The 11,723-nt window shown below is 41.1% G+C and overlaps 1 protein-coding gene across 1 annotated transcript in view; it reads right to left on the bottom strand.

Moving 5' to 3' along the window:
• Positions 1–11,723, bottom strand: part of LOC118342660 (semaphorin-6D-like) — a gene marked incomplete at its 5' end in the record, with an annotated part of 55,991 nt that overhangs the window by 3,942 nt on the left and 40,326 nt on the right. The window contains 2 exon segments of the mRNA XM_035681270.1: positions 134–265; positions 1,999–2,249. Of these exon segments, the coding sequence (XP_035537163.1) occupies positions 134–265; positions 1,999–2,249 (383 nt within the window).

Here is an 11,723-nt window from a genome sequence, read left to right as displayed (position 1 = left end):
ACGTCACGGGAGCGCCGTAACTATTTATACCTGCACTGGTGGTCGCGATATATTAGGTATCAGTTGATTAAATGCAACAACAGTATTTTATCATGAACCAAACCAGGCTGCCCTCCATGATGAGCTTCCCTACCTGGGAGAGGCTAAGGTCAGGGTCTCCCAGCGGCAGGCCCTGGTGTCCGGGGGTGTGGAGGTGAGGCTCTGACCGGCCATTGGGGATGAAGGAGCTATACATCTTCGGGGTGGACACGTCCAGTTTGTCCTCCTGAAGGAAGACAAAAGAATAATTGGAATGAGAGACAGTTTCTCTTTGCTTTCCCCACCACATTCCCTGACCCACATTTGTTTTAGAGGTGTCCTGTCTTTCTGGTGCAGTAAGGAACAATATCAGAAAAGTGTCCTGTCTTTTTTGTCTTTCTGGTGCAAAATAGAGAAAGAGAGAAAAGAGAAAATATATACATCGATTTTTAATCTTTAAAAAACAATCACCTGAGCTGTGAGGAAAAAACTTTTTCAGGGGTGTTTCATGGTGGTTTTCAATTATCATATTCGACACCATATAATGAGGAACATTCGAGGAGAGGGGTCAGAGGTCAGCAGGAAGCCAGCAGCAGCACAGAGATTCAGTTTTTGCTCAAGGACACTTTGAAAAAGGGATGGAGTTCTTAATGAAACAGCCGATTGTAATGAGTGAATAAAAGACTGAAGTGAAGCTATTAACTTATCGTGTCCCCCCAGAGAGAGGATGAATATTAACACTGCTGCTCAGAATTCAGCTGATTATGTCGCCACTTCTCAGCTCGTTCTTCGACAGAAACCAGACAGATCTGCTGCAAATGTCTGTGTTTATTTCCCTCAACTGAAGGGGGCACCCGGTTAGCTCAGTGGGTAGAGCTGGCGACCCATGTACTTGCTGCAGCGGCCCAGGGCTCGAATCTGACCCGCGGCCCTTTGCTGCATGTCATCCCCACTCTCTACCCCCCTTTCCTGTCTATCTTCGGCTCTCCCTATCAAATAAAGGCAATAAAAAGGCCAAAAAAAAACAAAAACGGAGAGATGCTTCAGGCGCATTGTATTCACAAATAAATCTGCACTTTCAACACACTATGACAACAGATTTGCTGATCTTTTCTGGAACCATCAACACTTTTTTAAAACGAAACTTTGAATATCGACCGAAAGGCTACAAGTTGACCGAATGATACGCCTTGAAGACGCCCCTCATCTGTATCATTAAGCAAAAATGCATAATAACACAATAAAATACATAAATACATTTTCATTGTGTGTAAAAGTGTGGCCACAGACAGGGACTTCGTGGTGCATTCAAGTGCACCTCGTAAACTCCGTTATCTGAATTTGAACCGCCTCACTTCTTTGAGTGAAATAAATCTTTCATTACTTTCTTATGATTTACTATTACTAAACTATTAAATATCTGTTGTAAAAGAATAACAATATTCCATTCAGTTTTACATTTTGAAAATTCATTAAAACTTCTGGTACCTCTGTGATGATTTTCATGGTTTGGTGCATTTAATGACATATTGATTTACTTATCGAGTCATTTATTTATGTATTTTGGCAGTTGTGGTCCTCCATATTTAATATTCTTCTATAAAAAAAATAACCCTTTGCATTTTCAAACATCAAGACTGAACTTTGCAGTTGTGCTGCACAGTTTAAGTGTCTTTGACGTCGTCAGCAGTGAAATGAATACCTGACATTTGCACATTTGAAATAAAATGCGAGTGTTAGTATTAAAGCCAATTCAGTCACAGAAACGTTTAAATCTCTTTGGGTATCACTGCTGTAAGACACAATCCAAGTATGGCAACTTAAGTTTCTGCTAAATGTCTGTTTTATGTCACTATTTTTTTTAATCATAAATCTGCTACTATTTCTGCTCTTTTGGTGAGAGTTTCTGGTTGGCAGCAGCCTCTCCTTCACCATAACGCATTGCATCATACATTGTCCCTGTCCAAAGAGTCCACCCACCTTCGGCTGTCCGTCCAGCAGTCCGTTGAGCTTGGCGAGGGATCGCAGCGATAGGGCGTGAGGTAGCGACGCCTCTGGGTCTTTCCCCATTCTCCTCGCTCGCTGAGCGGCGCTGCGGCTGCAGTAACACGACACAAGGAAACCTGACAAGATGGCGCCCAGGAAGAAGGCCACCAGCACGCAGGCGATCAGCAGGGTGTAGTGGACGTTTGCACCGGCACGCTGGTCCATCTCTGGCAGACGACGAACACCTGGTAGACACAGGAGGAGGGATAAGAAGGTTATGCACCTTTTTTATTACTGCCAAGAACCAGGAGTTGTGAAGGTAATCATCCATCCATCTGACCAACAAATCGCCAACAGTGCCTGGATTGTCAAACAAAGGGTTAAATTAACAATGAACCACACCTTCGCCGGCGGAAGGAGGGATCTGTGGTGGGACGAGAATACGTTCTGCTTAAAGGAAGTAGGCGAAATGGATGAGAGAAGGAGGAAAACGGGGGGAGGAAGAAAGGAAGGGAGAGACAGAGACGAGGATTGGACCTAATGAGAAAGAGGTGGTTCACAGGTGAGACAGGATGATGGAGGAGGTGAAGAAGGTGAGATGAGAGGAGGAGAAGAAAGGAAGAGGGAGAGACTATGATTGGATCTGAGAGAGAAAGGATGGAGGGATGGGAGCAGCAGGAGGAGGAAGAGAAATGAGCACAGGAGAAAGGACGGAGGGATGAAAGAAAGAGTTTATTGTTTGGCAGCATTCGCCTCGTCAGGTTCAGATACAACATCAAAGCCTCTCAGATACAATGACTCATCAGTCTGTCCACCACAAACACACACACACACACTCACACTCTCTCTCTCTCACGCACTAACACTCTCACACACTCTCTCACACACACACAGAGCGCCCGGCAGATTAAAGCTGCAGTAATCAATAATACACAAACGCTGCTCGTGTGGAGTCAGATTTTAGTAAAGAATCAACGTTGTTACGTTACGTATGTATGTGAGTATATTTTATATTTATATATTCATATTTTATGTTTAATGTATACGTGTGTTTGCCTTTATGTTTATTTCACGTGTTCCATGTAGTTGATTATGTATTTTGATGTTTTGTCTGTTTTTATGCATATATTTGATCTACTGTAGATACACTGTTAATGCTTCTGGTTTCAATATTTTAGTTTGTTAACATATGTGTTTAACATCTACATTTACTTATTTACTGTAGATTTGTTTAGAACAGAGGGCTCAAACTCAAGGTTCAAAGTACTGCAGCAAAGCACATTATTATAAAAATATTTCCATTACTCACATCATATTTATATATATGCAAAAAGCTGTTTTTATACATTTTTATATAATCTTTACTTATAAATCCCAGAAACCTGCTTTCTTCCTGTCAACCCTTTGCAGGCATTTAAACAACTTTCTAAAATAAAACAATTGTATATAAAGGGGGAAAATTTTAAATAAATACAAATAATCTTGCAGGTCGGATTATATTATTATTACATTTTTGACATCATCTAACGTGCAAGAAATAGCCCCCGTGCCGGGAGTTTCACACTACCTGGAAACGACGGGAAAACACTTCTTTTTATAGTCTAGTCTCTTTTTCATTGCAGCAGCATCTAGTGGCCATTAAACAAACTGCAGCTGAACACACTTTAACACAGACACGTTGTTGTATTTGTGTCTGTGGCGCTGAGTCACCGCTGCAGTCTGTCCGTGTGATTAAGCACTTTAACAGATGAAAGCTGTGACTTTCAGGTAGCTTTTGTTTGTGTTAACCTCTGTTTTATCCTGACGGCTTGATTGAGCACCCACGGGAGCTCTTTTCATTACCGCCGCCCTGCTTCACATTCACAGCCACGCACTCACACCTGGCAGCCTCCCAGACCTGAGACTGACGGGTTGATTTACCTGCTGACACTCACAGTGCATTTTACAACGTGCTTTGAACGGTCTCAGCCTGCTGACAGGTGGTTGGAAACGTTCCCTGAAAATGTGGCATGATTTTATAAGGTTTCACTTCAAACTCTTTTTCTTCAGGCTCTACAGTGAAAGAGACTGTTGGATTTTGATGGATTATTTATATAAAACTAATGTTAGGGGCCAAATGGATAGCACATATATTTTAGAGTGTCTGAAATACTTTTACATATATAAAGATTTTTTTCAGTTTCAGTTTCACATCACATGACATGTTAGCAACAATTTTTTCTTATTCATGATTGTTTGAAATAAATTGATAAATTGAATGTATTTCCCCTAATTAAAACTACATGTTTAAAACTAAAACTAGAGTTTAAAATGCCCATTATAACGTGGAAGGTTCCTTTCAGGAAGTTACGATCAGTTCAATCTTTGTAAATTCTGTGTGACCTTGCAATGTCCAATCACCATAACTATTGTTCAAATGTCATCAATGACAGCGACCCCCCCCCCGCAAAACGTTGAGCCATACATCACCAAAACCTTAGTAAAGACAGTTTTATAATGAATATTTCATATAGAGTAAGTGAAACTTATTTTTTCTATTTTCTGACACAATTAGCTTTGAAAGTTAAATTGAGTCTCAGGTATTAGTTAGAACAGACGACTGAATGGTCAAGTGAAATTCAGATTAAATAGTAAATAAACTGTACTTGTATTGCGCCTTTCTAGTCTTCCGACCACTCGTGCTTTTACACGACATGCCACATTCACCCTTTCATACAGGGATGGCAGTCATCACAAACACAAACTAATCCATTCATTAACATTCACACTGATGTTCTCTCCGACATGCAGTGGGAGGATCTGAGTTTTGAACCGCCAACCTCCTGATTAGTGGACGACCTGCTCTACCTCCTTAGCTACAGCCGCTCTAAATAACTTTTCGCAGGAGGACAAAAAAGAAAAGGAGGGGTACTTATCCTGAACTTGAGTTAATTAGGGAATACTTTACTATTTGTATGAAATTACTAATAGCAGTCTGTCTTCCCATTAAAAGAAACACCCGTGTAGCTAATATAAATAAGCTGAAGAGCTAATTCTAAAACAGAAATCATGGCAAGGTTCTAGTTGATGGTTGGTACAAAAATATGAGCAAATATAGGAGGAGACTATCGTTGTGTTTACATGGACTTCTGTAACTGGGTTAGTGTCTGCGTTTACTGCAGAAATCTGAATCTTAGACATCATCTAAACAGGAAGTATGGGGATTGGAGGAAAAAGACTTATGTGACTTAAAGTATCCCAGTGAAAGAAGAACGAACGGGTGAAAGGAAAGGTTCTTACAGGTAGAGATGTTTGCAATCCAAATAATTTATTTGATGATTGGCATAAGTCAAAATGAACACTAAGTAGCCTCTAAAACAAAAAAAATGTCCCCTAATTAACCTGGCTATAAACAAACAAACAGTTTGCACGATAACATGGAAGGTTCTTGTTTTCCTGTTTTTCGCAGAGAAATCTCTTGCACAATTTATTTAAAGAATACCCACATCTGTATTACCAAACCTTTGTTTATCAAGTGCTGGCTAGCTAGTTAGAGCAGCTTTCTGAGCTACATGAGCTTTCACACAGGCAATAATTAAATCAAAGTCTTTGTCTGCACAGCTGAACACCGTAAGGAACAGGTTTCTTGTGTGCATGTAAACATACTGAATAAGTATTTGAAACATACAGATTGAGTGATTAAAAGAATATTATGCTGCAGAATCTGGTTGAGAACATTTTTTCTCTGTATTAGTCTGTATTGAATCCATCCAAACAACGCTGCAGCCACCTTTCAAGCATTCAGGAGTTGAGTTTTTAATGCTGAAGGATTTATATTTGGGTAGAGTATCACTTTAAGGACCTGCTAACTCCCTGTTATTATTTCATAGTTCAGTTAAATGGCTCAGAAGGAGCAGCATGTCCCTGAAAACCTGATCAAAGGGCCAAAAATACCCGCAGAAACAAAAAGCTAATTTCATGCCCTGCACTGCTGGCCGTCCGGGGGTTTGATTCCCCGCTCCCCCGCCAGTCCGGGACTCGAACTGGCAACCGTCTCTAACCTCAAAGCCAGCGTTGCCTTGAGGCCTCTGAGGCTTCGCTTTGATACAAGACGCCATGGAACAAATTTGTCTTTTATGCAAAATACTGTTGAAATAGAGCAAGTAGTCATTACACGTCCAGTCAGGATTAACACAGACACACACACACACACACACACACACACACACATCCCCCTGTGTTCAACAGAGACGATTTCATGTTCGTTATTTCCACTCTTTCATCTCCGTCCTTCACTCTGACAGTTATAAATAGGATGATGGAGACACACAGAGAAAAATATTATGCTAATTACAGCCCGACATGGAAATGTTTCATTCTCTCTCCCTCTCTTTGTTTCTTTCTCTCCTCCGTCAGTGTAAAAGTTTCTCTTTCTCTCTGCTGTCAGTCTGAATTGTAAAAAAAGTTTCTGGGATCGGGGCTGAAATCTTCTGGGTGAAGTCTTTTCTCACTTTTCTGTCACTGTTTTCTGTTTTCTGTCAGTTGAAAACTTAAGAGTATTCTTTAACTCTCTCTGCCTGCTTTCTCAACCACAGAACTTCTTCCTCTTTCATCTCTCTGCCTTACATTTCTTTATACTTCTCTCCATCTCTCCGTCTTGCCTTCAATCACCTTCTTCTCTTTCTTCGACTCTTCTCTTTTTTTGTCTTAGAAAACTAACAAATGAATCATTCTAACCGGATTCAGTAAAAAGACAAATTAGTACCTCCAGGATGTCTAGGGGGGATTGTTGAAGACTAAAATACCTGAAATATTGCAATGAAATTGTAAAATTAGTTGCTATTTTTTGGTATAACTCATTAAAAATGAAAGGCAGACGGGACTGCTGATTGGTGAAACACAGGAAACTACAATAATTGCTGACATTTGTGGAAAGGTTGCAGTGACTGGACAAAACTGCTACATCGTGTAGAATTCATGGGGACTAGATGAATTTGCGTTAATTGTCGCAACTTCCTGGAGGGACTGATAAACGAGTACCTCAACACACTCTTCAGTTTCCAAATTAAAGGACTTGCTGTGTTGTGGTTACACAGCCTAAATCTGAAGGAAAACAGAGTGAAACTTTACCTGATGATGAAGATCATGCAATATGATCGAAAGCTCCAGTTTCACAATGAACATTGAGGTCAAGAAAAACTTTCAAGCCATCTTGGATGAGAAACATCTAGGGGGCGCTGCTGAGCAGTGGAGGAGTAACACCAGTTTCCCAATAGGTCCAACAAATTAATACTTTTAATATACAAAAACAAAACTATATCTAACCTCAAACTACTCTTAAAAAAACACAACGGATATTAAGAACTAAATACACACACTTCAGAGAGGGGAACACGGGGAAGCCGGAAAGCAAGAAAAACAAATATGGCAAACAAGACCCGGACCAAGCACCACGCTGTCCTGAACAAGAGACGCCTGACGACATGACTTTGAAGGATCCGCCCAACAGTCATGGCAGCAGTGCTAGCTGCCATGACAGCACTACAGAGCCAGGTGGCCCACAGTGACATCTGTGCTACCATCGACAACCGTATCCGAGACTTCCCATTAACATACCGAAAAATCACAGTTCAAGCGCTGCCTGTGTTGTGACACAGAGGTCGGCAGTTCTTCCGACTCTCTGGTCACTAACTCTGTGTTTACATTCAGCCGCTCACACACTGCACGTTTTGTCATTGACACACACACACATGATCTTTCTGTTTTACTACAGAGGTACGAAATAATTAGTGAACGGGGCGTCATACGACCTCAAATGTCTGACGCGTAACACAGTGAACTGTGGCTTTAAGACCGAGGCAGACGCTCCAAAAAGTCAAGCTCCAGAAACTTCTACCCTATTAGCATGCTCTCTCTCTCTCTCTCTCTCTCTCTCTCTCTCTACTGCTCTCTCGCCCACTCCTTCTCCACAAGATCCATTGGTATTCACATGAAGGCAGACAGCAGTGACAGAGCCGGTGTGAGGAGGAGGGGGGGGAGAGCAAGGAGGGCGAGAGAGAAAAGAAATGACAGCGAGATGAAGGAGAGAGAGAAATGTTAGAAATGAAAATGAAAAAAGTGAGAGAGTGTGGAGAGCGAGTGATGAAAAAGGAGAGACCTTGTCAAGTTTGACTTTTTCACTTCGCCACTGAAAATGCTGGTAACACACACTATCCCCTCACTTTAAAGGTCAGACAACTCACACCTGACACACTGTGTGTCAGGTGTGTCAGGTGTGTGTGTGTGTGTGTGTGTGTGTGTGTGTGTGTGCTGAATAAGAATGAAGCTGTTTCTCTGCAGCAGGTGAACCAACAGGCTCCTCTCCTCCTCACTACGCTTCCGGTTTTTATATTTTAATTCAGTGCTCCTCGCTGGTTAGTGTCTACACCTCCCAGAGATCACCTGTCAATTAAACAGTGTGGGCGGAACTTGAGTTTTTGGTCTTTTCCCTTCGGTAGAGATCATCATGGCCGAATGTATTAATAACACCCTGTTTATACCAACATTTTGGAATATTTGCAAGTTTTTTTAAACCTGTGTTTCACTAACGGGGGTGCCCCTAGGAGTACTGCAGGAGGTGCGTAAGATTTATTTTTAATGTTAATGTAAAAGATATCAATCATGCATTTTTCCTAAATGAATTATACTATAGTAAGCTAAATGTCAGTTCGGGAAACTGCATTTTATATTCAAGATTCATATTTTTCAATGCACTCGTAAACTGCCCTAAAACCTCTGTATAAGGGTTTACATGCACAAAATATTCAGATTTTTACCCTTTTTCCAAACACTCAATAATATCGGCATATTCCACACGTCTTAGTCGGAAAATGCTCCATTCGGAATAAGGCCTAATTAGGAATATCCAAACTGAATACGCGTAAAATTAAGTAAATGTAACTTTAGTCAGTGTCTCAGTGGTAATATGTTAATTCAGAGGACCTGAAGGCTGGAGGCCCTATGGAGAGATGCTGTTCACATGCAGTGAAGGTGCTCTGTTGCAGGAAATGTGAAACCTTGATATATGGATTCAGGTGAGCGGTGCAGATGCTTGCTGACAGTCGGGTTTATTAATGTCAAAGGTCTTCACGGCGCTCACATTATTAAACAGTAAATGAAAAGTGTTACTGGATCAAGGTAACGTCTCCTAAAATCCTCATTAAGACAGAAAGAATGGGAGGAAACCTGGAGAAGGACGTCTGATGTCAGACACGGATCCTCCTCCAGGTGATGGTCAGGTGTGTAATTACTGCAGCCAGCAGCTAAACAGATGCTGGAACCAGAGTCCTCCGGCTGAAGGACAAACAAGGCAGCCAGCAAGTTATTCGTTTTCTGCTGTTTGAGGTATTTAAGGCTGTTTGAAAGTCAGAGTTTATATCCCTCCACCCAGTTTGCCTCACTGGTTATATTCCTATTGGAGGAAGGTTTGTGTGCTACTCCAGTTACTGCGATTAAGCTCCACATTAAGCCCTGATGTGGTGATAATAATGTTGATGATAATGATGATAATAATGTTGATGGGAAGGGAAGCGCCACTAAACGCTCCCTCTGTGGTGTTAATGGACTGTTCACTCGACCTTTTAATGGAGATATTCTTGGCGTTGTTATTTCTATATTTCTAAGTGTGTTTTATATTCTTACACTGAACTGCCCCGGGGCCAGAGGGGTTCAGCTGGAGAGAGTTTTTGAGTCGTTTTGTGAAGCTGTTTGCACACCCCTGAGTGTCAGACATTTTTAAAAAGAGCAGATTGAAGAGATAAACCGAAGAAACTCTGAAAACCACAAACTCCAGAACGAAACGTGTCTTTGTTGTCACTCCAAACTTTCTGCAGGAACATTTTGAAACCTGGAGTTTGTGTTTTAGTGCTCACCGCCATTTTTGCCAATTATTGAAAGCCAAAAATTCACATATTCACATAAAATGTGACTTTAGGAAAAAGGGAGGAAACCTGCGTGTTGCTGTGAATCTATCGGTGTAATAGCCTCAGGTATCTCTCCATCAAGCCACCCACGCCTCAAAACATACTCATCTTTAAAGACCTCAACCTCAAACCTGTGTTTAAGGTCCAGTGTGTAGGGTTTACTGGAATCTAGCAGTAAAGTTGCAAATTACAACCAAATGAATACCACTCCATAGAAGAGGACCTGCTAGCTCTGTAAATAAAATTCTACGACAGAGTGGTTCTGGTTTGGTTAACCTTCATAAAACCCATGCAGTTATCGGAAAATAATGCACATGCTGCAGCTAATGAGATTTTAGTATTCTCAGCAGAATCTCAATGATATCGAACCTTGTGAGGCAGCTGGAGAATTTCCAGTTCCTATGAGGAACTACTGGCTGCTATGACATTAGCTATGGTCGTAGTTCAAAGCTATGTGTATGCGACGATGGGAGGTTAAAGTATGAATATATTGTATTGCGATATTTTATTTTGTGGTATTATTCTTAACTACTAGATAGCAGTGTTGTAAACTGAGGGCTCTGATGTTGGATGTTACAGGGTTTTTGTTTATTTTATGTGACAATATGAGGTTTTCATGTGGATGATGACCAGCACATTGGTCTACACTGGAGCACTTACTGTATTCATGGCATTGTCACTGTGACTGAGCAAAGTGTGAACCTTTACACACACTTATCTGCATGTGTGAGTGCAATCCCCTATATGCCTGTAGCAGACTTTTAGTTTAGGTTTTAAAAGCAGCCATTTAGTCCCTACATTATCCAGATGCAGATAATGGGAGCTGAGGGAGAAAGCATTAAATGCACTCAGAGGTGGAAATTCACTTAACTTCATAATGGTTTTGTTCGGAGTGAAAGAGTGTTTAAGTATGTGTTAAATGTTCTCTTTGGGGTTCATGTTAAAGACCTAAAGTCCCCTCCAGTCAGAAAGCTCTTCTCGTTCCTACAGTTGTACAGTACATGCCGGAGGCTTTTACATTAACAAGCTCTCCATTATGAACCAATAGCTACTATAGTCCCTGAGGTTTTAGGGAATATATTACTCAAGTGGAACAATTGAAAGATGGATGACATGACAGCTCTGAAAAGTGAAGCCATCATTTCAGAGGATATTTTAGATGTCAATCACACAGTGTAACATCACACAGTCTGGTTGTTCAACACACGAATAAAAAACTTCCAACTTCACTGAAACAAATCCTCTCGCACACACACAGGTATAGGGTGAAACACCTCCAACTGTGTGCTTCCTTGTTGTTGATTGATTCCCACTGAGCTCCATATTGTGCTTTTATCGACCGGGTCAATCAATGTGGGCGTCTCGCTGAGTGTGTGTGTGTGAGGCCCAGACAATGTGGACTGTTGATTGGAGTAAATCAAGACTGATGAGGTAAGGTCAGCACAGAGACAGCAGAGAAAATGTTCACACACTTTCACAAACAGCGATAAAAGCAATCAGGCAGGTTACACAAAAAATCAGCTCTGAGAGTGTCTGTGTGAGTCTACGAGTCGCCGCGGTTACATCGGTTAGCTCCTGTGTCATTACAGGAAAACTATAAAATAATCATGTAATCATTCAAGTATTGATTATCTGAACAACATGTAAGCAACTGGTAGAATACCTGACACCTGCAATCACCATCACAGCAAAGTATACCTCGGTGCACCTCATCACAAGCACCAAAACTTGTGTAAAACAAGTAGATATATGTGATTTATTTTATATATATATATACAC

The sequence above is a fragment of the Morone saxatilis genome, unplaced genomic scaffold (assembly GCF_004916995.1).
Source record: "Morone saxatilis isolate NCDOM2014 unplaced genomic scaffold, NCSU_SB_2.0 Contig9, whole genome shotgun sequence".
NCBI lineage: Eukaryota > Metazoa > Chordata > Actinopteri > Moronidae > Morone > Morone saxatilis.
Note: the sequence above shows the minus strand (reverse complement) of the source record. Positions and strands in the feature narration are given on the sequence as shown.